General features: G+C 42.6%; 1 protein-coding gene across 1 annotated transcript; it reads left to right on the top strand.

Annotated features, from left to right (window-relative positions):
* Positions 1 to 6,171: 6,171 nt before the first annotated feature.
* DCUN1D1 (defective in cullin neddylation 1 domain containing 1) lies at positions 6,172 to 23,372 on the top strand. Its single transcript, XM_058812103.1, has 7 exons — positions 6,172 to 6,283; positions 13,861 to 14,077; positions 15,337 to 15,505; positions 15,988 to 16,118; positions 20,106 to 20,188; positions 20,425 to 20,521; positions 21,509 to 23,372. The coding sequence occupies exons 1-7, from the start codon at positions 6,281 to 6,283 to the stop codon at positions 21,586 to 21,588; spliced, it is 780 nt and encodes a 259-aa protein (XP_058668086.1). The 5' UTR covers positions 6,172 to 6,280; the 3' UTR covers positions 21,589 to 23,372.
* The last annotated feature ends 3,841 nt before the right edge of the window (positions 23,373 to 27,213 follow it).

A 27,213-nucleotide genomic window follows, 5' to 3' on the forward strand; every position in this document is an offset into this window, starting at 1 on the left:
GTTCATGCATTGGATTAGAGGGTTTAAGCAGCTGTTTCTGTATCATGTGATGATGATGAGCACAATCTGCAGATCACATTTAGGAGGCAGCAATCCAGACACTTGTGATGGGTTTCACTGCAGGTAAGGGTAGGCACTTGTTTTATCCAGAACTGATTCCTCACACAGCAACATGAGCTCAGCCCTGAAGAGACTCAGCAGCTTGGCATTTATTTTTCTCTCTCTCTGTGACATGGCTGTTTCTAGACTGACTTTGCTGCACTGAATCTGTACCAAAACATTCAAACTCCCAGCAGGAGGTTCCCTGCCTGCTCAGTCTGCACAGCTTGGCTGCACACAGCCAGTGCAGCAAAACACATTCCCTGGGAGCTGACAAAATGTCCTCCCTCCGGAGCCAGGGGAGACAGATAATCTCACCAGTGTTCATTTTCCCTCACTTCTCAAAAATTAGCTGGTTTTATCTCTACAGGTTTCTACTGAGATAGATTTTTTTCAGATAGTGATGGTTTTGTTTATTTAAGAAATATCTCTTGCAGAAGTCACTCTCAGTTTGCATACTTGAAATGCTTTACTGCAGCGTGATTCAATTGAACTTGGAAATGCTCAAAAATTATTAAAGGTAGGCTGTTCCTGTACCAGTATCTTAGTTAACAAAATATTAATGAATCTTCAGTTTTTTACAAATAAATGTTTGTGTTATGAATGTAAATTGGTAAGAGTCCTAGCATAGTAACATAGCTGTCACTTGTTGTCTCTAAAACACTTAATGGCAGACTAAGAAAAAAATGTTAATGTTTTAAAATGCAGCATTTTAGCATTTGGGCTAAAGGGGTAATCTCTCCTACTAATTTATTATCAATGTACCTTTTCAGATAGTCCTGTAGTTCTGAAACAACAGTCACAGATGTTACAGAACAATGAATCTGAACTGATTCAAGTTGTAATGATTTCTTCTTGCTACCAGAGGAGAGAGGGGGCTGTGTCACCAGATATTTAATTCAGCCACAGTTGATGGTCTGCAGGAAAGAACAAAGGTGTTGGTGTCCCAGACTCAGGCTTCTCTGAGACAGGGTCAGGGAGTGACACTGAGCACTGGTTAGCTTGGAGCAGGAATGGCTCATCCTGCCAGACCACAGTGAGAGCCCTGTGCACATTTCAGTTTTCCCCTGTGGGCATCTCCATCTCTCCTGCAATCTCCAGCTGCTGCCAGTTCCTGTGGCTGATACCCAGGGAAGCTCTGTGGTGTGGAGCCTCAATCCATGCTGGACTGGGAACCAGGAAAGCAGGACTGTGTTCTTATTTTAGCCTCTGACTCACTGTGACTTTAGACAAGTCACTTGGTTGATATTTGCCTGTTTCCTGCTATTTAATGAGGTTGATGGCAATCAAAACACTGATTGATAAATAATTTTCTCTGCTTGTTGGGAAAGTTGTAATTTCAGATGTAGACTAATTCTACTTGGAAGGGGTTTTTTAACCTTTTATACATCAAATATTGATATCAATACTACAGAGTTACTTAGTTTCCAGTGTGTATTGTATCCTTTGTTGTAATGACTGTACCAGCTAGTTACCAGGAAATCATAGCTTCAAGTCTTGATGCTAATTAAAAAATGAATACTCATGTGGTATTTTGGCAGGACCTTTAAAATTCAGTCAATAGTAGAGGGAAAAAGTTCATCTGGGCACATGACTTTAATGAAAGTAACTTGTTGATATGTCCCTTGAAATAGGTACTGCTTTTCAAGCAGATCAGGAATTGTCTGTGTTCTGTTTTAAAAAGCTCAGCTGTGCTGATTAGAATGAGTTTACAGAACAATCAATGGCAATTGATTAAGTTCTGAACTACCAGCTTTTACACAAAGTATATTTTCAACATACTCAAGATACTTCAACTTCTTGTACAGTTACGTTCCAAACAGAGATGTTTACACACAAATGCCACACAGGTAAGTATCGCTTAGTGCCTTTATAATATTGGGGCATATCCTTCTGCATAAGAATTCCATTTGGAAAATAATATGCTCTACTAAATGATGTGTTAAAAAATCAGTATTGCAGAAATTGATAATTGTAACCTTGGTATTTATTTTTATGTGATCTGACTGAATTTCTTGGAAGAGAGCCTGGATTCTAAAAGCAATTTTGAGACATTTGATGTTAGCTTAAAACCTGTTGATTATACAATGAATTTGTATTAAAACAAACATGGATGTTCTGGTTGAATACACCATGTTTTTTATTATAGTAGGAATTAAAACACATCTGGAGTCCTGCTGGGTTTTAAAATTATAATGGTTGCTGGATTTAACTTTAATCTGTGTCCTGGTTTCAGCTGGGAGTTAACTTTCTTCCTAGTAGCTGTGTTTTGGTGTCAATGCAAGAATAATGTTAGTAACAAGCTGCTGTTTTAGTGTTGCTGAGTGCTGCTTGCTCTCAGTGAAAGGTTTTCCAGTTTCCCATGCCCTGCCAGCAGCCACGTGTACAAGGGGCTGGGAGGGAGCAGGGCTGCCCCCAGCTGTGACCCCAAGGGACATGCCATACACAGAGCACTGTGGCAAGCACAGACACGGGGGAAGCTGCCCAGGAGCCCCTGACTGCTGCTTGGGGACATTCTGGGCATCAGCCAGGGTGTGCTGAACAACTGCAGTGTGCACCACCTGTCTCTGCTGGGTTTCATTTCGCACTCCCTTTGTCGTCTTTTCATTACAATTGTAGTATTATTATTTGTTATATTTTATTTCAATTTTTAAATTTTTCTTACCTCAACTCATGGGTTTTGCCCCTTTTTTTCCCATCCTCCTCCCCATCCCAGCAGGGGCATACAGCTGTCCTGCTCCCTCCCAGAGATGCTGTCAATGGAAAACTGCTGCTAACAGTGCCTTGCACTGGGTGTAGTAACTTGTTAACCTCTTGTGAAATGCAGGAAGGATGAAAAACTTAATAGAAGGTGAACACCCTTCCCTGTAACCTATCAACAACAATCTTCTGATATTGGTGCTGTGTCACTACAGGTTAAATTGCTCAGACACCTTCAGGAGGAGTCACACTGTTTATTTCCTCTGTGCTTCTTTCAATGCAGAAAAAACAGAAAAAAAACCCATTATGGGCTGATAGAGACATTCCCACTTTATCAGCTGAATGGCACAACAGGAGCAGAGCACTGGGTCTGCACCTCTGGATGCCTGCAGAGTGGCATTAACTAACCGCAGGATAGCTCATGGGACTTTGCTCTCTCTAACCATGGGGCCAGTTTGCAAAGGGCCACAGCTCTAATTACCCTATGGCTGTTACATCAGGATATGATGGTTTGGTGGTTTCATTTTCTAGAGCACCAAGTAGCTGCTAAAAAGAAGTGGTTATAAACACACATCCAGCCCAAGCTGCCCCAGGTTATTGTTATTCTTCATAAAGCTTTGGGCCTCTTCCTCAGAAAGTGCCCAAAGTTCTCAGCCAGCAGATTACACTAAATGGATTCTGCTTTGACCCAACATGAGACTTATTTGTCTGCTCAAGAAGAGAACTCAGGTCAGTATAAACCAGCTCAGTGTTATATTCAGTTATGCACTTGACACAGTTGGTTTAAAAACATAAAATCACTGCCTCATTTTCCTGGGGTTCATGTGAGAAGATAAAACATCACTGGCTCACACAACAAAACAAGGTAAGTGTGTCAGCCTTAAAATAAATTGAACAAGTCATCGTTTTACCCTGCTCAGGGTGATTACGCTGCGTGCACATTGCACAATGAAATTTCCTTCTCATCTGTGTCACTGAGGGCACGTGTCACCTTCACAAGCAGCAGAGCTGGGTGTCCCTGCTCTGACCTGGCCTCCATCCTGCAGGAGCTGTACAAAAGGCAACGTGTAACAAGCCCAATTCAGGTAACTTACACTTTTTGATGGCCTCATGCTGCCTCTTGCTTTATAAAGCATCTGGTTTTGCTCAGAAATGGTGAGGGTGAGATTCAGACAGCACACACATCATGCAAGTACCCATCTCCAGCTGTAGGCAGGCTCAAACATGTGGGCAGGGGTGGAACTGGGGCAATCTGGCTGTGTCCTGAGCTGTGTGCCTGACTACTGCAGTGAGCTGTGTTTGGAGAATAACTCAGTCTAGTCAGATCATGGTGACCAAGAGCTCTGGGTAAGGTAACCTAAGATTGAGAAATTCAGCCATATCCCCATGGAAGCACTCTGGAAACCAATACAGAACACTGCAGCTCCCACTAAAATCAGTAACACTAGACTTACAACCCTTTCCCAGGTACAGTTTCTCCTGAGGAGTGATCTTGAATTGGAAAAAAACCCACAAGGAGTAGTATGCATGCTGTGAATAGCAGCAATATGCATTTCACATTTTTTTATATATTTCATGATCGTATCATGGGATGATCTTATCTGCCCTGCTCAGAAGCAGTTAAATATGATTTTCCATACCTTATACAACAGGAATTCATAATATAGAGCAATCTAGTAAGTTAGGGAGATCAAACTAAAAGCCAGTCAAAAAACTAAACACAAGTACACTGTGCCCCCATACACTCAAAAAACCCACTGAGAGACCGTGCATTACAAGAAACCTGCAAGATCTGCAGGTATTGGTTAAAAACAAGACACTTAAAAAATCCTCTTGCTCTCCTGAGGAGTCTCCTGCATGCACAGCTCATCCCTCAGATTATTGTTACATGTCACAATCATTCTCCAGGTCTAAACTGTGTCTTCAGCTGGCGGGAGGGCTGTCACAGCACATTACAGTGATGGCAATTAGCTAACTCAATCAAAGAGATTTCCACGTTTGGCTTTGCCTCCCCTGCCGTGGTTACAAGGACTGGGCTGGTGTGCAGTGTTCATGGCTGTTCACTGGCCAATTTGCATCCATCCCCAATTTCAAAATTATGCTCTTTGGTAGGATTCAAGGTATCCAGGCAACTGCTGTCTCCAAGGATAGCTGATTCCCATTCAGCTATATTCCCATATACTTGATATCAAGCTCTTAATTTTACTGTTTTGTACACCAGCAGAACTGGACACTTCACAGGACAGGCCTAATTTTCCTCACTAAATACAACTTCTCACACTCCATCTAAGCTTTGCTCTGATTTTCAGGAAAGTCAGCAAGAAACAATTCAGACCCTTTTCTGAAAAGGAAGGGAAAGTCACCAAGAAACAATTCAGACCCTTTTCTATAAAAACACATTCATAAACTGTGGACATCCACGATGAGGAATGGCTTTTTGAAGTCTTAATTTCTCTGTGGTGTGTGCAGTCATACCAGTCATAATAAATACAGAAGCTTACTTTAATAGCTCCAATCTCAGCAGGAGATGAGAAAACAAGATCAGGTCTCAAACCTTTGTCCTTCACAACAGCAGTTTGCCACCACTGTGAGTTTTATCAGCAAGTATTTTGCTTCCCCAGACTCCCTCGGCTGCCAAAAGCCTGCAGTAGGTAGAGTAAGCTTTCCTGGGAAAAAACAACTGTCTGGGATAGTGGTACAAACCGTGATTTAACCATTGCAGCCCCTTCTGCTAGTACAGCTACTGCAGGAAGAGCTACACCTGTCCACAGCTCCCCAAAGGGGATCACAGCCTGGAGCAGGGAAATCGGGGAAATCTTACAGGCGTGCAGGTGCTCCTCTGTAAAGCTGCTGCCCCGACACTTCACCTTCCCCAGGTGTCCGTGGCTGCTCAGCAGGCGATTCTGCCTCTTCTGCGAATCCATCCTGGAAAGCACGGGGGATTTTCCCATCTCGTTCAGGCCCCCGGGAAGGGCGGCCACACGACCCTGGCGCTCACACTGGATACTCGAAAAGTGTTTGACCTTTTGGTTTTGACGAAATAGGAACACACAGGGAGTTCTCCCGACAGAATAGCGGGTCCCGGGGTGAGGAGCCACTGTGAGCCCGCATGCCCGCCTGCCCCGCCGCATCCCCTCCGAGCCCCAAGCCCACCCCATGACAGCCTCCAGGAGGCTGGGGGGACTTTTCCCCTCCCTTCCTTCCCTTCCCCACCCTGCTCGGGCCGAGGTCCCCCCCGGTGCTCGCCGCGACCTCAGGGCCGAGCGAAGACCGCCCGCCGTTCGCAGCCGCCGCTCCCGGGGAACGCGGCCGGGGCCGCCCCCTGCGAGGGCTCCCGGCTCCCCGCACTGCGCATGAGCGGGGGAAGGCGGCGGAAGGGCCCGTGAGGAGCCGGGAGCCGCCGCCGCCGGAGGAAGCGCCGCCGCCGCCGCCCTCAGTGTCCGCCCGAGCCGGGAGGGGAGAGGCCCGCACAGCCCCCACCATGGTGAGCGGCCGCCCGGGGCCCCTCCGGGCCCAGCGCGGCGCCTCGGGGCCGGGCAGGGGCAGCGCGGCCTGGTCGTGGCGCGCTGGGTGTCCGGGAGCGGCCGAATGGCCGGTGTCGGGGGCTCCGCAGCCGGGCACGATGTGCTGGCCCGGGGGCTGCTCGTCCTCCTGCCGGGCACGGCAGGGCCGGCTTGCGGGGCCCGGGCCGGGGCCGCGGGGCGGGCGGCGGGGGCTGCTTCGGGCAGGGGCCTAAGCGGGGGGCGCCGGGATCCCGCCCAGGCTCCGACCCGCGGGGCCCCGGCAGGCCCCGCACGGCGGGAGGGGCTCGCTGGCACCTGGTGTGAGGGTTCAGGAGCCTCTGCGAGACAGCGGCCGTGCTGCGGGCGGCTCTGTGCGGGCTGTGCCTGCAGCAGCACCGAGGGGGTGCAAAGGGCTGCCCGCATCCAGGGGCTGCTCGCAGGTTTTCCGCAGGATTTCAGGCGTCTCAGGGCCCGCTAAGTGCTGTCAGCTCACAGGGAAACTTGGGGGTGTTGATGCTTCTTGAGCTGGGATTCTGTCGGAGAATTTCTGGATAATTGTTCTAGGGTCTTGGTTGTTTTCATAGAAGTGTTGTAAAGGAGGGCCTTGCAGAGGTCATCCTGGTAAAGGTCTTGTAAAGGTTTGTCTTGCGTTTTCTCTTTAATGCTCTTCTTATAACCGAGGATTTGCTGTGGATTCCCAAATCGACTTTCTCCCTTGCTTCTTGTAGGGGGAAACTGCAGTGTTTAGAACAGCATTTGCTGGTTTTGTTTGCCTAAACAAAAGAAAAATGTATTCCTTTAATTTAATTAAGGAGGCCCTCGTTGGTTTCTTGCAGTGCCTTATGCACCAGAGGGAACAGTTTATAGTACTTCCAGGCTTTCTCCATATTCAAATATTGTAACAGCTTTAGCTACTACACCTGTACAGTTTAAAGCAGTACTTTTCTGTGGCAGTGTTGCAGTCTTAGGAAGGGTGTAGGAGGGAATTGTAAGATCTACTGTGTATGCTTATTGGTATAAAAATATTTTATACTTGCTGTTAATACTATTCTGACAAGCCGAGTTAAAAACATATTAAAAAAATTACAACGTCACCTTTAATTGATGGAGTTACATTGGCATAAAAATTTGGTTAGCCAGCATTTAAATTAGTGGTGTGCAGACTTCTAATAAACTTGTCACTGTGTAACTTGTATAATTTTTAATTGAATAGTTTGATGTAGATCTTCATTTGTGTTTCTTTATGAGAGCTTAGGACTGAAGTCTGAATAAAGTTCAGACTGTAAGCTTGTCTTGCTGTAATTCTGCAGGTCTGGGACTTTCTGAAATTCTGCAAATCCAGTAATGTTACACAACTTTTTATGAAGACTTTTTTCCATAAAAATCACCTAGACCTGTCTCACAGTATATCCAGTGTAGGTAGGAAAAACAGATACCCAGTTGATGAAATAGACAATTAATGTCTTGAACGTACATATATTATTGGCCGGCTATGAGATTAGAAATTTAAATTGAACCATACTGTAGAAAGTGACATTATAACAGAAATAGTGAGGCCCATTACTCAAAGAATATCTTTTTGTGAGGAACAGCAGAGTTCTGTCTGCTTGGTCTTCTTAGAAACACTTAACTGAAGAACCAGCAGACATATTCTGTGTAGCAATTCTGTGCTGGTAGATTGGTATTTATCAGATGGGAGGGAGTGTGTGAATACTCCACTCATGGCCCCGCAAACAGCTGTGTTCCAGGTTGTGCTTGTTGGCTCCAGCACCCAGGTGAAAGGATGACACTGAAGTGGGACTAAGTGACAGGCTGCAGCTTTTAGAAGTAGTAAATGCAGGTATGGATGGTTTCCAGTGCCTGGGTGTAGGATTCTGTCCCTTACTTGTGGTATGGCAAAATCCTCTGTTTGGTTAGGGGAAAGGTAAGGAGACTTCACAGAGATCTGAGGATGCCCATCCAGAAACATGAGATTCCATGTCCCATTTTTGTGCCCATGTGCACAACTGCTCTGGCTCGTGCTCCCAGAGGCTGTGGCTTGTCCAGCACAGCAAGTGCCATGGCACAGGCTCCTGCTGCTGGGCCCTGGCTCCCACCTGTCCATGCAGCACTGCCAGATCGAGCACTGCTGGCTCTGCCTTAGTCTCACCAGTGTCCATATGGCCAGAGCTTTGTGCCTTCAGGACAGAGGTTTCCTGCCCTTGAACCATCTTTGTCCTGGATGTGGGAGGGACACCACCCTGGCAGTGTTCCCTGGGCTGCTGGGAGCACTCAGCCTTGCTTACCCTCTCTTCATCTGAGCTGAGCAGCACCTGCAGAAGTGCTGTCCTTCTCCTTCCCTGGTAGTGTTAGTGCTTCATCCCATCCCAAGGACAGTGGTGTGCCCATGAATCAAGGCAGAGCAGTGAGCTGGTCCATTGTACTCTGAGCCATCTTCACTGCCTGTACAATTCTGAATGATTTAATGAATTTAGAACTGTGTGTGGTAATCAAGGCAAGTATGTGATTATCTACATCTTTATCCAGAGCCATGTGCTAGCCTTGTCTCTATTTATATTATCTGTTACATTGTCCAGTTTGTGTTCTCTGAAAAATATTTCTGTGCTGATAAATACATAATTTCTTACTGCAAACCTCAGCTGACAGGAAGTTGTAAAATTTCATATTACAAGAATTTCATGTCTGACGCTGTCTCCTGTAATGTTAGTGTACTTCATGACATTGTTATGTGGTGTTTAACTCCACGAGCTATTTTGCAAGGCCAGCTGTTTATACGTGTAAGCAGTGGTGCATATGCATGTCTGAAGCAGTTTGTTGATATTAAATAGTTGAGGTTTGGTTGTCCCATGGTAAAACTTCAGATTCTTGGCATTGCGCTTCGGACGGAGCAGTCAGAGTGCTAGACAAGATGGTGCATGATTCTGTTTCCTCTCCTAGCTCACCAGAGATCCCTTTGAACTGATACATTAAATCACTTTTAACTAGAGCCATGAAAAAACTATTCAAGAATATGAACTGCTCTGAGAACAAGGTGTGAAATTTATTATGTAGCTCTTGATATTTTACTCATGTTTTATGGTGCCAATGCAAATATACAGTATGAATAGAGCTTGTGCCCCAGACCAGAGTTAAGAATGCTAAACAACTGGCTGCTTTATGTTGTCCTTTTTTGTTTGGAAAAGTCCTGATTTTTGCGTTTCCTTCACCTCTCAGATTGGCATGAATTACCATTATATCTACAGAAATATTCTTGGTAGCTGTAAATTGACCTTCTGCCTGCATGTGAATACTGAAATTATTTTACCCATTAAAAGAACATTATAGAGGGTGGAAAGCAGTTTTAATTTTATGTTGTGATTTTTTGCCTTGGATTTTATGTCTCAACACACTTTTTAAGTCTTTTTGTTCTGTTCCACTGCAGCCAAGTAGATTTCACATCAGTTTGAAACAGAAGCTTACAGATGTCCTGACTGTCTTACTTTAGAGAAACTGCTGTGGAAAATAAAATGTAGTTGAAGGACAAGTTTGTTTACAATATTCAGAAATTGCTTTCATTGTTTTTGTCTTTACCTTAGATTTTTTTTGTAGTATACCTGTGTGCCATCACTGTTGGTGGGTTAAGATGCAGTTCTGTCTGTCTGTAGATTTTTGTTGTAGTTAACGTTTTTCTTACAAAACAAAGAAAAATACTCATGCTTCTGCCTTTTGAGCTTTAGCCATGTGTTTGTTGACTACAAGCAGAAAGCAGATTGGTTTTTAGGTGCCTGTGGTTCCTGTCATGGACACAGTCCAAGGCGGGGTGGTTCAGGAGCAGCACTCTCTGGCCATTGGTGTCACATGGAGGGACAGGAGTGCAGTCCGCTGAGGGGCTGCATGCCGAGCTGTGGCACTGAGCTGGGTCCTTGGGAGGAGCAGGGACCTTCCACAGCCTCAGCTCCTGCTGGAGTCTGAGTGCCTCCGTGTAAAGGCCGAGACTTCGTGGAGGTTGATACTATTTTAGAAAAGGCTTTTACCTGTCACATGCATGAGAACTTAACAGGCTTTTCTTTGAGTCCTGCCTGAAACAAAAGCGCAGATGTCACATCGTTCAGATTCCTTTGCTTAGCGGTGAAACTCCCAGGGTTTGGAAGGTCTGTATCTGGCTGGGAAAGGTGCAAAGCAGTCGCTCACTGAGGAGTGACTGCGTGAATGCCTTCCCCGGGGGCCACAAGGGAGTTTGGGCAGCAGAACCCACCGAGCCCTGCTTGTCTCACTGGGGCCTCATGGGACCTTGGAGCCAAGTCCAAGAACAGGCTCCAGTCCGGGCAGTGTGGGACAAAGGTTGGTGCTGTTTCCCATGAACCTTATCCAGGAGAGTGGAGCCCTCATTCAGCTATTAACTGTCTGCAAAATATTGATGACCAGTGTGCAGAACTTACCTTTGAATCTGGGGTGACTAAAAACAGTGCAAAAGATAAGGAAAAATAATGCTGTAGTCAGAGTTGGTAAAGAAGTTCTAGCATTTTTTGTACCTGAGACTAGGAGAAAAAAAGACGTGGGGAAATAAAAGTCCAAGTATTTTATTTTTTATTTGTAATTTTTCACTGAATTTTCTGATCAAGGAAAGGATATTGAATTAGAATATTCAAATTTGGTACTTCATTGTAAGAGGCAAATGTTCATTTTAAAATCAAAATTATAGAACCAGATGTTAATTAGAATAAGTGTAGTTTTATGAATCTACACAATGTAGCTTTTCATTTGGAGAAGTTATTCTTTGTTTTAAGAGTAAGGTTATCTGCCTTGTGACATCCTTATTATGAAAGGTAGCTTGGATACCACACAAACTTGATCAAAGACTTGCAGAACAGAATTTTTCCATTGCCTTTTGATGCAAGAAATAAGAGTACAAATTTGTTTCATTTGCTTTCAATTGGTGTTCATTTGTTTATATAGGCAAGACACATATCTGTTAAATAAAATTCCATCTTCCTTTTTAACCTGTGTTAAAGCTGAGATGTTTTACGTGGATTGTGTTGCATTACAGTGAGCACAATTTCAGTGTCAGGTATTTGTTGCCTGATGACTGTAGGATTAAAGGTTATGTGCTGCTCTGTATTGCACTTGAAACAATAATAGAGTATTAGTGCTCAGTGTCTAGAAATAGCCCTCAAAAGTGCAGAAGGTTTGGAACCTGTTCCTGCTTGAAGTGTGGGTTTTTAATGTGCTGGAAGAAGAGCTATAATAGGATAATAAAAACTCAGCAGTAATTCCATCTCTTGCTGTCCTGTAGTAGGCCTGCAGAGAGTGCCCAGTCACTTAGGATGGGGAGTGTCCTGTCCATATTGGCAAGGTTCTGCAGAAGCATTCATCAAATATAGAGAAAGGGTTTTGGCACTTCATTAAAAATAAGCTCATGTTTGACCAGGAAAAATACGAATATTAAAGAAAAAGATTATGGCTGAACAGTGTGATTTATTGCATCTTTTACCTTACTGAATGTTGTAATTAGCTGCCTGATTCTCTGCAATTTCAGTCTTCTTTTAAAAAGGTTTTATGTTGTTGCTATCACTTATGGAGCCCCAAGCATGGGAAAATCTCTTGTACATAAGTAGAATTTAAATTTTATCATAAAAGGCATTTAAGCTGCAAGCTTTTGTTCTAACAAATTGCACTCTTCTTTTATGTGACAAGATGCAGAACATGCCACCTTCTGTGGTCCTGGGCATCCATGGTGAAGCCTACTTAAACCTGTTCCTTGACTTTTTGTGTGATGTCACTGCTTTTAGAGCTCACCCTTGCAGGATCAGGGAAGAACAAAGCCTCCTGGGGTTTTGGAGAGTACTCACTATTAAATGGGCTATGCATACTTATGTGTACACGTTTTGAAAAAACAAAACACTGAAGATTAAAGGCACCAGCTTTGTAAAGAAAAAGAAGAAAAAAGGAAAAGCTAAAATAATTAAGTATGGCTGCCCTATAGTGCAGTTGAGTCTGTGGTGATGCAGCAGTCTGGCTGTGTGGAACTGATTAGAGGAAGCTGGTAATTGATAGAGAAATTTAAATTTGGGATTGTTTCATCTTCATTTGGGATTTCTTTCAGTGGTTTGTTTTCAATAATCTGAGTTTACAATACATTTCAAAAAGCTGCAACTAAAAATCTATTTAGTCATTTCTGGAAGTTGTTCCACATGGCCTTGTCAGTGTAAGAGATTTTTGTGGAAGTGTGAGCTCAGTAGTGCAAGGTGCTGAATGTCTGCTCTGGAGCCAGGCATTGACACATGGGGTCAATGTCACAGGAGCTGAGCTCAGGGTATTGTTCTGTTCAGTGTATTATATGGGTATCAGTTTATTCCAAATGTGATGTTCTTGTATTTTTTTTCAGTGCTGTAACTCTGAAACTGGTGACTTAACTATTCTTACAAATAAGTGTTCACACTCATCATCAAGCCACAGAAAACTAATCCTGACTTTTAGGACAGATGAATTTGTGCTTTGAAGCATTAGTTATTTTTTCTTATGATGATGTGATTGAACACTAATTAACACTTTGGAATTAAGAGCTTGAGCACATACTGCTCCTGAATCATTCTCTGGCTGAATTTTATCATGTCATGGGACTTTTTTTTGCCTTTTTTCTCCTTATTCGCTGAGAAGGAGCTGTTGAAATTACAGATGCAATAATGAACAGAATATACAAGTTTTGGTTAGAATACAAAGTAAACTAAAAATGAAATACTTGTGCCATGTAAGGAATCCATCCTGATTTAAAATTTTGTCAGAACTTTTCTGTACCAAGTTGTAACCTTGGGAGTGTTTGCTTTGACTGTATTGAGTGAGCTGTGGAACTGAGTTTGGGTGTAGTGCAGGAGCTGTGATTGCTTTCTCCTGATGAGCAGTTAGTTTTGTGTAACTCATACCCTTGAAATCCCGAGTGTGCTTCTCCTCATCAGAAATATCCTTGGGAATCCCTCTGTGCTGATAAGCAGCAAATCTGTGTTTAGTTCTGGGCTGGAGCAGGGCGGGATGGCTGGCTCTGGGCAGGAGGCCTGGAATTCCCGAGCTCTCACCTTGGCTACTCACTCCCCCGCCTGCCTCAGGCACCGCTGCCTCTTTTTTCCTGAGCTTCGGTTCTGCACCTGTGAAATGGAGACAATGCCTCCTCGCTGGAATGTTTTGCAAGTTATGTAGGCGGAGCTGAGAACCTTCAAAGTGAAAAATCTCTTTAAAGGAAAAGAAGTCTTTAAGGTGTTCCAGTGTGTAGCTCCCTGAAATGGATGTCCCAGCCTGGTCCCTTGCTGCCATCAAGAGGCCCCTCAGGAGATCCCGTTCCAGGTGTGGCCCTGGTCCTGCAGTAGCTGGGACCAAAGGGACCCCAGCCTGCTGCTCAGAGGGGCTGAACAGCTCAGTGGCCTGCTCTGCCCCGCCTCTGGAGGAACTTGATCAGATATTCTCATATCCTGATTGCTTGGGATAAAGATACCGATTTAAAAAGCATTAAGAGACTGGTTTTTATTTACTGGTGGGATTTTTTTGTCCAGTAGACATTTCTAGTTACAGTATTGTCTGTTTTCACTAGAACAAGTTGAAATCATCACAGAAGGATAAAGTGCGTCAGTTTATGGTCTTCACACAATCTAGTGAAAAGACAGCAGTGAGTTGTCTGTCTCAAAATGACTGGAAGTTAGATGTTGCAACAGACAACTTTTTCCAAAACCCTGAACTTTATATACGAGAGAGTGTTAAAGGATCACTGGACAGAAAGAAGTTAGAACAACTATATAACAGATACAAAGGTGAGTACCCTGAATTTTAAAGCTTATTTCATACTTGTATAATTCTTATTTACAATGTATTGGTGATGTTGTGCTCTTGTGCTGGGAAATCTTAACTGACTCTTTCAGCTTTTTTTTCTGTGCTAATAATACAAATTAGAAGGGAAATATAGGTAGATTTCTGCTTCACAAGGATTACATGCAGTTACTTCATGTGCTCTGAATGTACCTACATTTGTAGGATATTAGGATCTGAGCTAGAACTGTGTGTGCAGTGAGTAATTGTGATGGTTAATGAGGATTTTAGGTAAGTCTCCTGAGGAAGGCACATCACACAGCACTTGATCCTGACAAAGGACAAGGTGGCTGCATACTAGGGATGGGTTCTACCTTAGTTTTTATTGAGCTTGTTATTATCAGGTAGTTACAAAGAGAGTGTAAAAGAAAACAGAGTCTCTGTATCTGTTTTATAGCCAGTGTTCAACTGATATCCTATCACATAAAGTGGATTCAGTAGAGCAGAACAAATCCTGTGTTTTAGCACTTAATCTAAAAATGAGTGCTCTGTTTTCTCTCAGTTTTCCTATGTTTTATATGTATAATCCAAATACCATTTTTGTGAAGTCTGTCTTGGCTTGTGTTAGTAGATCTTTGTTAGCACAGTTGAAATGTGAGCATCTCACTTCCAGACCAGATGTTGATTCCTTTGTGGAAAGAGGAGTGGACCTGGCTGACTTGGAATCGCTAATGGAGCAGCATAACTTCCCCCTGGAGGTTTCTGTGTCCAACCTCTGCATGCTGGAAACCTCCTGTGGGCCAGGAAATGCCTAAATCTGCTCTTGGGGGAGCTGTGGATGGGCAGATTTGGGTGTTGGTGCAACTTGGAAATGATCACTGCAGAATGGCTTCTGTGGGAACACAGCTCATGAGTCTGACCAAAGAGGCCAAAAATTGAGTGTGCTGGGGGGAGAGAATGAATGAATGAGTCAGAAGATCCTGCACATTATTAGGCAGAAAATAAATGTTTGTGGTGCTTTTGTCTCTCAATTAAAATAACATGATCTTCATTGTATAGGAGGCTTTATTGCAGTAACTGCCTCAATTGCTAAAGCTTAACCATTGGGAGCACTCATTTAATTTTGTTTTTAAAATATTCTCTTATAAGGGCAGATCCCAAAAATGGCTTCTTGAAAATGTTTCCTTGTCTTTAATATACTTGTTGAACAAATTAGCTTTTTCAAATATCTGTTTTTCTTGATCCTTATTTTTCTGTGCCCAAGATCCTCAAGATGAAAACAAGATTGGCATAGATGGAATTCAGCAGTTCTGTGATGACCTAGCCCTCGACCCAGCCAGCATCACCGTGCTCATCATCGCGTGGAAATTCCGGGCTGCCACACAGTGTGAATTCTCAAAGCTGGAGTTCATGGATGGAATGACTGAGCTGGGGTAAGTGCTCACTGAGTGTTGGATGGTCACAGTGTGATCCAGGGTCCTGCTTTGGGGAATTCTCAGTCTTGGTGTCCTTTCTGAGATGTTTCAGACCCAGCATGGCTTGTCTGCCTCTGGAAAACGCAGCCCGGCCTTGGTTGTGTGTGGCTGGCACAGAGCTGCTCTGGCAGGTAGAGCAGGGATGTTGGGCACACCTGGGGTTTCTCTGCCTTGTGACAGTGCAGGAGTCTTTATCACATCTTCCTAAAAATTTTGTGGATTCTGGAATCTGGTATGTCAGTTATATGTGCGAATGCAACATGAAGAAATAACAAATGAAATTCTTGTAGAGGTGCAGACTCATCAAAGGCTTCCTGAATTCTGTTTTGATAACCATATTGTATTCTACAAACAGTTTATAGATTTTTGTTTAACTCATGTTTCTATGGCAAAATGAATAATAAATAAATATACAAACAAATGTGCTTTTTAAAATGCAGATGTGACAGCATAGAAAAACTGAAGGCCCAGATTCCTAAAATGGAACAAGAATTAAAAGAGCCAGGAAGATTTAAGGATTTCTATCAATTTACTTTCAACTTTGCAAAGAACCCAGGACAGAAAGGTTTAGGTATGTATTCTAATTCATAAGCATATTTTCATAAATATTGAAAATGGCTAATTAAAGCTGTAAATGAATGTATTATTGTGATCCAACGAGTCTGAAAGATAATCACCCTTGGGTTAAAATGCATCTCTGTGTTTTGAAAGATGGATGTCAATTTAAAGTATTCAAATTGATTATTAATAAAGGCTACAGAATTTTATGGGAGAAGGTTTATTCGTTCACTCAGAGTGAGTGCAGTTCTCAGTGAGCACAATGGATTATGTTCTTATATTAAAGACATAATTGCACCACTTAGAATTTGCAGCACTGAACAGATTAATTGAATTTTTACTTTTAGGATAAATGGAAGCTGTAAAACCATTTTCTGTGTAAGTACATTTGTACAGTCCCCTGTAACACCAGAAATTCTTGCAAATGTCTTAGCAGGATAGCATTGGAATGGTACAAATGGATTCCTGTGTTCTGGGCCTGATGCCTGCTGGTGTCTACCTACAGAGTTTTTTTTCCCCTTACCTCACTGAAGGCTTTTTTTGTCATTATTTCAGAGTTCACACATGGAGTATGGCTTTAGTGGATGTAACAGGTGGAGTGGAAAAATAACTTATTAAAAATAATTTCAGAACATCACAGTTTGGATGGAATTAAAGCAACAAACTGTAGCTCTGTCTATTTGAAACAACAAAAATGAGGGAATAAAAATTTCTTTCAAGCACTGATGTTCAGCAGCCAGGATGCACATTCATTTCTCTACAGTGAGATTTGGCTGTTAGCCATAACTAGCTTTCCATGATCCTGTAACGTCTTAAGTTAATTTTTCTGGGTTTGAGAAATAATAAAATATGAAAAGGCTGGTAGGTTCTTCCTTGGCAACTTGTGTATTTGTTCTTCTCAGTAATGAAAATGCTCTAAACTGGCTGCCACTGGACAGCTTTGCATTCCCAGGCTGTGTAAAGATGAGTTTTCTGCTGTAGTTTTACTGGCTTTTATGTACTGACCAACTTTTGACTTAAAATGACTATTGAAAAATAAGTAAATAAGCAAAAGTTCTATGTCCTTCTTTGACATCTGGCTGTTATCTTGTTTGTTGTTTTCAGTGGATTGTGAATTTCATTGTATCCAAAGGAGCTAAAAGTGCTGCTAAACCATCTGAAAATACTTGTGCATGCTTGTAGTCATTTCTGAATCATGCAAATAAATGAATAGGCTGATTTGTATTTCTTGTAGAAAATCGTGATAATTTTTTTAGGCTGCTACAACAAGGAAAATGTGGACAGCAGCTGAATTGTGGGATTAATTTCCCAGGAAAACTCATTCACTTGCTTTATTTCTCATTCATCATAAAGCTTTTCCTGCATGTTAAGCTCTAGCAGTGGCAGACAGGTATAGTTTTCTGAGATCCATATGGCATATACATAGTGTAAGATAGGTTTTTAAATTGTTTTTGTTTTAAAATCTGGGTCTGGAAGTCTGAGCCTAAAGTCTGGATGCTTACCAGCCATTTTGGTGCTCATAAATACACAGTTCTAGGCATGAATTTACAACAGGGCAGAATAATTCTGGAAACCCTGGAGCAAAGCAATACTGGGAGAAGTACAGAGCTGCAAAGTAAGTGCTGCTAGTTAGGCAATTAATTTTGGTGTGTCTAAATAACTGCCTGTAGGAACTTGCCAAATTGATTTTAATGTATATTGGCCTCTAATCTTGCAAACATTGTGCAGTAGTTCAGGCACAGTTCTGGAAATATATTTCCTCTGCATAATTCCTTACTACTGGGTAAGTAGGAGGGTGTCTGAAAAGTTCTTGTGCTATTTGCATCTCATTGGAGAATACCCTGTAGCTGCTGTTCATCTCAAACTTTGTTTGCTTCTCCTGCATCTCTCTGGATAAAATTCAAAATGGAGGAATTTTGAGACTCTTGTATTTGATCCAGGAGGATTTCACTGAGCATTTTCACACTTACAGAAATCTAAAATTATATCTTTACCTTCCAGTTTGCTATTTAATATAATTTATTTTTAAAAATGTAGTTTGTCCCAAGGTATTATGTCATCATGCTTTACATGTTTGGACTTATGCAGCAAGTTGAGGTTGCAGCACCCTGAGATTTGGCTTGTAACAGCCTTTGCTTACCCACAAGAATTACCTCAAAATTGTATGAAAATGTCAGAATGCAGAGTTTGTTTATAGTGATTGTTTACAAACCAGTGCAAAATGCAGTGATTTGATCACCTTGCCTTTTTGTATGCACACCATTAATGCAGCACAAGTAAATAAAACTTAGTTTTTAATCTTTTTCCTTGAGGAACTGATCAGCTTCCTCTGAAGTTTGTATCTATTAATTTTTAGAAAGACAGTAGTTTTAGTTGAAAGCTAAAATGCATTTTTTTTTGTACCTGAATCTGCTGTTAAAGAGAGACTTTGAGCTTCTACAGTCTTGAATGAGTTGCCATTTTCAGATACAGCTTTATTTACTGAGGAGTAGTGACTTCTGTGTAATTTGTCTCTGCTTCTTGCACTTTTGTCTGAAATCAAACCTCTTTGCAGCTTTACAGCAGAAAATCCTTCACAAATTTTATTCTGTACTTTGGTCAAGAGATATTATAATGTGAATCTGCTATTTGAGGACTTTTAATATCAGATGCTAAACAATTCTGCAACTCCTCATCAGCTCCTATTTTCCCTCCAGCAATGCAGATTTCATACTTTGTTTTGTTTGTGTTGGTTTCACCTCCAAGATCCACCTCCCTGGGTTCTTTTAAATATTTGGGCATCCTGGGGGAAGGAAGGGAGTGGAGCTCTTGGTTTATTGGTGTAGATTTTTTTTTCTTTTCCTAGGTGTGCAGTTGATCCTGTGCCTTCTCCCCCTGCTTCCACAAGGGGATTGTTTATGGAAGAAATTTGCTAGTCTGCCATAAGAGCTTTTTTTAAAAAGAGGCCACTTAGCTGGGCAGCCTTTGGGGGTCACTGTGTGACATCCTGTGGCTGAGGATACTGAATTTGGTAATTCACAGTGAGTGGGGTTTGGTGCTGCAGCAATCCCCAGGTAATTCCTGGAAGTGCAGCTGCCCCTGGGCACAGCCGTGGGTTCCAAATCTCTTGATGTGCTCCCAGGCTCCTGCCCGGCCCCCAGGGAGGGGCACCTGGCTCTGCCCAGCCAGACCAGCCAGGCTTTTGGGAGCAGGGGGCTGCTCTCAAATCTGCCAGGCCAGGCTTCACTCATCCCTAACAAGCAGGAATTCAACAGGAGGCTTGGAAAGAAGAACAAAAAAAGCCAACCCACCACCCAGCAAACAAACAAACAAACACCCAACAAACAAAAGGAAAAAAATCCCAAACCAAATGGCCAAAAACTACCCCAAAGCACCAACAAAAAAACCCCAAACAAAAGCAAATACTCAACCAAAACAACACCACCAACAAATAAATCAACTGTCTTCTGTCTGCTCAAGGACACTACCCAAAGAGTCTCTTTCAAAAGGAAATCTTGACTACAGAAATGAGCATTTGACAAAAGTCTCATTACAAAGGCAGCACTTACAATAGGGTTGCCTTATGAATGAAATCATTAAAAAATGAAAATGAAATCATTAAAAGTTGGTTTTATCTAAATTGTATTTTGTACATTAAAAAAAAGAAAGTCTCAGTACAAAATACTACAGATTTTCTTTTCAAGCCAATAGCATCTTTAACTGAAAATATTTTGTTGACTTTTAACTAAAGTATTGTTAGATAGCAAAAGGCATATGCAATGTCCTGGGGGGTTTTGGATATGTTAGATATTAATATGGGCAGTCTTCAGTTCTGTAAAATATAAAATATGTGTGTAACACTTTATTTATGGTTGCCTTTTTGTAAAGGATCCATGAGTATATTTGCATGAGTTTAATCTTTTCACATTTATGGATACATGATTCATGTTGGTGTTAGATACTTGTGGAGATTATATATTTGATATGTACATCTCTAAAAGTCATTATTTTATTATTACAGATTTAGAAATGGCCATTGCCTACTGGAATTTAGTACTTAATGGAAGATTTAAATTTCTAGACTTGTGGAACAAATTTTTGTTGGTAAGTTTATACCTTTACCTAATCTGGACTGCAGTATTTTCAGAACTTGGAAGATAAACATGTGTAAGTTATTGAGTAGATGAAATAGACTGTCTTGACCTAAATCCCAGATATTCACAGTGTCTACAATAGAAATATGTTTTGGGGATGTGGATGTGTTTGAGACAGTAAAAATGAATGTCTAATAGGGTTTTAATTTATTTCTTTAAATATAAATTTTCCACCTCTCCAAACAGGAGCATCATAAAAGATCAATTCCTAAGGATACCTGGAACCTTCTTCTAGACTTTAGTACAATGATAGCAGATGACATGTCTAACTATGATGAGGAAGGTAAACATTGCCATTTTCTCTCATTAACTTCTAACTGTGTTTTATGTTACATTTATTACTGTGCATCTGCTTTGGCACAACCTCAAAAGCAGCTCCATTAGAGTATTTCTGGTGATCTGAAGTCCAGTTAGGGCTGCTTTAATGCATTTTGTAATCATATCTGTTATTAATGTTTTAAAAAGAAATGCTGGTGCTTTCACGGAATCCATTTTCTTTCTTTGTTCTAAGCTCAGCCACAAATTCTTTCTTACTGAGACAACCTCAAATTCTTTTTTATTGAGACAAACCCTGCTATATGTCCATTTCAAACCCACAGATTCTGTGTTGGTGCAGTTCTTGGCATCTTCATCCAAGTGACTGATCCGTGGTTTGTGCAGCTCTGTGTAGGGTCCTCTGGCTACTGCATTTTGTAGCTGAGGATGTTTTTAACTCTGGTTGCTTCAGTTTATGTGAGCCTTGGACATGTTTTGACATAGAAGTGAAGCTGGCAGCACACAGGGGCTGCTGAACAGAACTCACTTCCTACCAAATGTGTTTCTTGTGAACTTCTGTATCGATCTTTCCTCTTCAGCCCATGTGCAGCCAAGAACAGCTGATTGCCCTCAGCCCTTGGCAGCACATCAGTTCAGTGAGGGGGGAATCTCAACTCGGGATGCCTCCAGAGCAGAGGGCAGCAAACTGCTCCAACTTTATTTAGTAATTATGGACCGTCCTCATTCCCTTGTCAGTGTTGAGTTAGGATTTTGGTCAGTTTTTTATTTTTGTCTGGAAGATAACCCTTGAAAGTGATGTGTATTAACTGGCTTTAAAGGAAGCAGAAATATTTAATGAGCTCTTAAATTTCAAGCAGGAAAATAAAATTACATTTTTTTGCTTCAAACTCTGCCTAGTTTAATACTGGGAAGCAAGTATCTTGTCTGGCTATGAAGCTTGTGAAAGAATGCCTTGTTGAACCAATTCTTACATCCTGATGTTTTCCTCTTTTAGGGGCATGGCCAGTTCTTATTGATGACTTTGTGGAATTTGCACGCCCTCAAATTGCTGGGACAAAAAGTACGACAGTGTAGCACTAAAGGACCCTTCTAGAGTGTACATAGTCTGTACAATACCTGAAATGGAAAATTGCACAGTCAATTTCTGCTGGCTGGACTGAACTGAAGATCAATCCTCACAATATGGCTGAGGGTTGAGACAAACCTTTAAGGACACATCTTGGACCATATCATATTTCATTCTTCTACTGGTGGTTTGGGCTTTTCTTCTAGTCTGGACCACTCCTGCCCGTTAAAATTCCAACACTGTGGATTTCATCATGGATTTATTTTTTGTTGGTGGATCACCCTAGTTTCATCTCCCATAAGTCCTAGAAGCTTTATTATTATTTTGAGGTTTCTGATTTCACATAAAGCACAACGCTGGTCATCATCAGACAACTGTTGTATGGCATCTGAATTATACAGATCAACATCAAAACAATTTTTAAAAGAACCCTTAAGTACACACTTGGGGCTAGTTGCAAAGACTGTACTGATAGCACTTCCTGCAAGAGTGATATATTTAAGCGTACTGGGTCCGAGTTTTTTCTTTTCTGGAAAAGTGCTGGTGTCGTCTGAGTTTGAGTCTCCGGTCACAGCAGTGGCAGGAATGACCCAGGAGCCCCAGGGCTGTTGATTGGAGGTCTCTGGTGCCTGGCTCAGGTTGGCTGGTGGCTCAGCTGCTCTGGGGACAGCTTGGGGACAACACAACTCGAGCACTTCCCCCGTGGGCCACGCAGAGCCCGCAGTGGGCCGAGCTGTGTCCCCACAGAAGCCAGCGTTCTCTAGGTTACTCTCTAAGAAATCAGATTTCATTACAGTTTGGAAATGCTTATCTGTCTGTCAAAGAAAGGTTTTTCATTTCTGTGGAAATCAAACACTTGAATATACTGAATTTGTGTCTTAACTGTTTGCTACACAATACAGTATTTTAAATTGAGACGTGACTTTTATGGCTGAGGTGTGACAAAGCAAATGGCCCTGTTGTACAAGAAGCTGGTGAGGTTGATGTGAACTGGGTTTTGAAACCATTATCCTGGTAAGTTAAATCTTCATAACATAGAGGTACTGCCATTATGGATGACACCCTTTTTAAAATTATTTTGCAGAGTTTTCCTTAAATTTCCTTAAATCACTGTGGTTGCCAAATACAGAAATTCAGTGTAAAGCTTTCCCAAACAAGCACAGATCAGATACAAACTACTACACTGGCTTTGTTTAAATTATTTTGTTGATCATCACTACTTCTGTCTTGCTGCATTTGACTAAATGGCTTCATTTGGATCAAAGCAGGTTTTATCAGATGCAATTCTTTAATAATACAAGAGCTCTTGAGCTGCTTTTATGGTCCTTTACTCCTCACTGAGTTACTTGGGAAGAGATGTGATAAATCCCGCTCTGGAAAACAAGCTGCAAAGAACGAGCTCCAGGACAGGAGAGAGACCATACTTACAAGTGAGAAGAGGGGGTTGAAGTCCATGCTCTAAATAGTGCCCTGATAAGGCAAGAATTATTCTTGAGATGAGTCATTGGTACTTGCACTAGACTGCAGCACGATTTTATGCAGATGCTAAAAGTATTTTAAAGAAAAATTGACTATTAAACAGCTAAAATTTTTATTTGTACTCTGCAGTTGACCTTAAGGCTGGCTCCCCTTACAGCAGTGCCCTTTTGGCAAATCCAGTTGTGCATTTATTCCAAAAATACAGTTCCTCAAAAACATTGCAGACTTTATCCAGCTACTGGGATTGGCTATGCCAAAAACTGTGTGTTTTGCTGCTTTCAGTATTTCCTTTCTCAGTTTTGTGTAAATAAAAATGGGGGACTTGAAATTATAGGGTGGGTGGGGTGGAAAAAAAAAAAAGCTCGACAAGGTTATCTCTGCGTGCTGTTTTCTGTCTTGAGGGTTTTGGTACTGTTTCAGATTGATTAGTTCAGGTATGCTGTGCTTGGAGAGGAGAACTGACTTGCTTTTCTTCCCAATGCAGACTTGCTCCTCAAAAAAGTCTGGGCTTGGGCAATGGCAAAATGCCGTGGTGTTTTAGAGACTCTTCCTTTTGAATGCAAGATCTTTCCAACAAAATAGTGTTGTCATCAGTTTGGTACTACATGCTTATAATTACTGTGTAATTATAAAGAAATACATAAAAACTTTGACTAATTATGTTGCAGAAAAGGGTTATTTGTGCTATCATGGCATCTTAAAAGTTTTTCAAAATGACTGAAGTTGAAAGAAACATTGATTTAACAGGGTGTTGTTCTAAGGACAAAATGCCTGGTTACAGGGAATATTTTGTACTGAAACGTGCTCGGATGTGGCCATGTGGTTTTTTCCTTTATATATGTGTGGGGTTGTTTTTTGTTTTTTTGGTTTTTTTTAAGAATGCAGCCAGTTGCTTACTTGGATTGCTTTAATTCGTAAGTGCTTATGTCTTCAATTTGATGATCTCCCCGCAAATGGATTGATTTAATTTTGCCAAATGTCAAGAAAAAAAAAAAAAGGCAAACATCAAGTTTGTAAACTGTTTTTATACATTAAAATATGTACAAAATTAGAAGTGCCCTGATATAAAACACTTAATCTTGAGATTATATTTAGTAAAAACCCATCATTTACATATCTCTGTAAGTTCAAAATGTAACTTCTTACAATCCCTCTCATTACCAACAGAGGCAATAAAGCTCCAGTGAAATTGCCATGACTGAGGTTTGTACTGCATTGTTTCAGTGTATTATTTGTAAAGTTTATTGCTGGAATGTGTTTTTAGGGAGTGGGGGGGGAAAAAAGCATGGAATACATGTGTTCTGCATAAAGTACAGTTCAGGGCAAGTCTTTCTTCTGGGTGGGGAAAAAAAATCTAAAAGCTGCTCCTCCACCTTGCCTGTTGCTTGTTCCCAATGTTTACAAGTCCCACCTGGAGCAGATTCTCCCAGCTTGTGGAGGGAGACACCACACACTGCAGTGGCTCAGCTCTGCCTCAAGTACAGCAGTACAGCCACTCCTTATTGATCACCTGTTAGTAGGTAACTTATGACTTGCCTCAAAACTGTTTTACAGTGAAATTCCTACTGAGACATCCTTAATTAAAAAAGATATAATTTTTTTTTAAGAATGCGTTTAATAAACTTTTGTCATTCACAGTTTTATTTAAATAATGTTGCTGGAAGTCTCTGTAGATTTTATTTGAGGATGGTAAATTGTCTGGGTTGGCTTTTAAACAAATACCAGTGATGCCCTGCAGGCCTCTGAGCTCTCCAGCAGTTGCCCACACCATTAAATACTTGCTGTAATTATAATTTCATCTATCAAAAATAGGCCTTAGATTTGTAAATATGAAGCTGGTTTAGTACCAATGTTTACTAAAGCAGAAGTATCTGCAGAAAATAAACACCACGAGTTTTGCTCCTGATTAGGCACCTGTACCTCAGGCCCACCATTAAATACTTGCTGTAATTATAATTTCATCTATCAAAAATAGGCCTTAGATTTGTAAATATGAAGCTGGTTTAGTACCAATGTTTACTAAAGCAGAAGTATCTGCAGAAAATAAACACCACGAGTTTTGCTCCTGATTAGGCACCTGTACCTCAGGCCCAAGTCTGACCATTTAAACTGGCAGAAAACTCAACACCCAGCTTCTGGAATTGTCAGCAAAAGCTGCCTAAATGCAATTCCAATGTTTTGCATGAAACTGCAGCCGTGTCTTTTCTAAACTCAATTCTGTGTTTGTAGAATATACAATTTCAAGCCTTTTTCAGTGTTCAGAGGACAACTGGCATGAGTCTGAGGGATAAATCAAATTATGGCAAGGAACCTGGGAGGGTGAGATGAGGGGGCTGTAAGAATTGTGTAGGGAGAAGCCCAGGTTTATCTTCTTTTTCGTGCTGGTGACTTCTCTCCAGCCCTGTTCCTGGGCCAGGGTGCAGCCAGCCTGGTTTTGCTCTGCCATCTTTACCAGTTACATAATTAAAACAATGACTCAACTAGAAGGGAAAATTTTATTTAATAAATATAATTTTCATAAACCATTTTCAAAACAACTACTGACCAAGCTGTACAAGGAGCAAGCACACAGCCTCGCTGTCAAAGGAGCAAAAATAACATGAGACAGCCACAGTGTCAGAGGTCCAAAATTCTTTGTATTACTTATTGCTCATTTCCAGTAGGCAACACCCCTAATCTGCCTAAAATTAAGGATCAACAGCTTTTAAAAGGTACTTGCAGAGATGAAACCATTTGTTTTTGCTTCAAAGAAGCAAGCTCAATCCCTCTTCAGTGAAAAAACAGGAGTCCAGATGATGATTTGTTATTTTTGTATGCATAAAACCTGAAATCTGTCATGAGGACTGCAACTAGGAACTGTAAAAATATATTCTTTGAGATACAAATTAAGATCCTCCTGGAGCAAGGTGCGCCTCATTTTTAACCCTTTTCAACTGCATGCTCCACAGATCGTCTTTTATCTTGTTGTCAAAACGTAAAAAGGGTGAGAACCTGCTGCAGTTTGAAGTAATTTCCTTGAAAACTGCTGAGGAGAGATGAATAAAGCCCCAGGCCTCGGAGGTGCTGCCGGGGTCTCTTGCAGCGTCGCTCTGAGCCTGCGGGAGCTGCGGGAGCTGCGCGTTTGTGTCCCGGAGCTGTTCCCCCGCGGGGACACGGAGCGGCTCAGCCCGAGCCGGGCGGCGACAGCAGCAGCACCAAGGTCCCCGAAGGAGCAGCAGCACAGGCGGCTCGGAGGGCTCTGAGCCAGTCCTGACGCCTTGGGAGCAGCACTGAGCTGAAGGGAGAGAGAAACCCATAGGAAGCAGAAGCCTGGCACATCCCTGGCACATCCCCTGGCACAGCCCTGACACATCCCCTGGCACATCCCCGGCACAGCCCCGGCACATCCCTGGCACATCCCCTGGCACATCCCTGGCACATCCCCTGGCACATCCCCTGGCACATCCCTGGCACATCCCCTGGCACAGCCCCGGCACATCCCTGGCACATCCCTGGCACATCCCCTGGCACATCCCCGGCACAGCCCCGGCACATCCCTGGCACATCCCCTGGCACATCCCCTGGCACATCCCTGGCACATCCCCTGGCACATCCCTGGCACATCCCCTGGCACAGCCCCGGCACAGCCCTGGCACATCCCCTGGCACATCCCTGGCACATCCCCTGGCACAGCCCCGGCACAGCCCTGGCACATCCCCTGGCACATCCCTGGCACAGCCCCTGGCACATCCCCTGGCACATCCCTGGCACAGCCCCTGGCACATCCCCGGCACATCCCTGGCACATCCCCTGGCACATCCCCTGGCACAGCCCCGGCACATCCCTGGCACATCCCCTGGCACATCCCCTGGCACATCCCTGGCACAGCCCCGGCACAGCCCCGGCACGGCCCCGGCACAGCCCTGGCACATCCCCTGGCACATCCCCCGGCACAGCCCTGGCACATCCCCCGGCACAGCCCTGGCACAGCCCCGGCACAGCCCTGGCACAGCCCCGGCAGGAGCTGCCAGAGCATCCCCGCACCCCTGCCCTGCTCCAAAGCAGAGCAGAAACCAAACCGAGCCACGGGGAACAAACAACAGAAGCAGGGAAGGTGCGAAACAACCAACAATAAAAACATTTGCAGAAAAAAACCCCCAGCCCGGAGCAGCAAA

Source organism: Ammospiza caudacuta, chromosome 11 (genome assembly GCF_027887145.1).
Source record: "Ammospiza caudacuta isolate bAmmCau1 chromosome 11, bAmmCau1.pri, whole genome shotgun sequence".
Taxonomy (NCBI): domain Eukaryota; kingdom Metazoa; phylum Chordata; class Aves; order Passeriformes; family Passerellidae; genus Ammospiza; species Ammospiza caudacuta.

Coding starts and splice junctions, on each gene's coding strand:
- DCUN1D1 (XM_058812103.1), top strand. Junction 14,078..15,336: donor ACTATATAACAGATACAAAG/GTGAGTACCCTG, acceptor TCTGTGCCCAAG/ATCCTCAAGATGAAAACAAG. Junction 20,189..20,424: donor TGTGGAACAAATTTTTGTTG/GTAAGTTTATAC, acceptor CTCTCCAAACAG/GAGCATCATAAAAGATCAAT.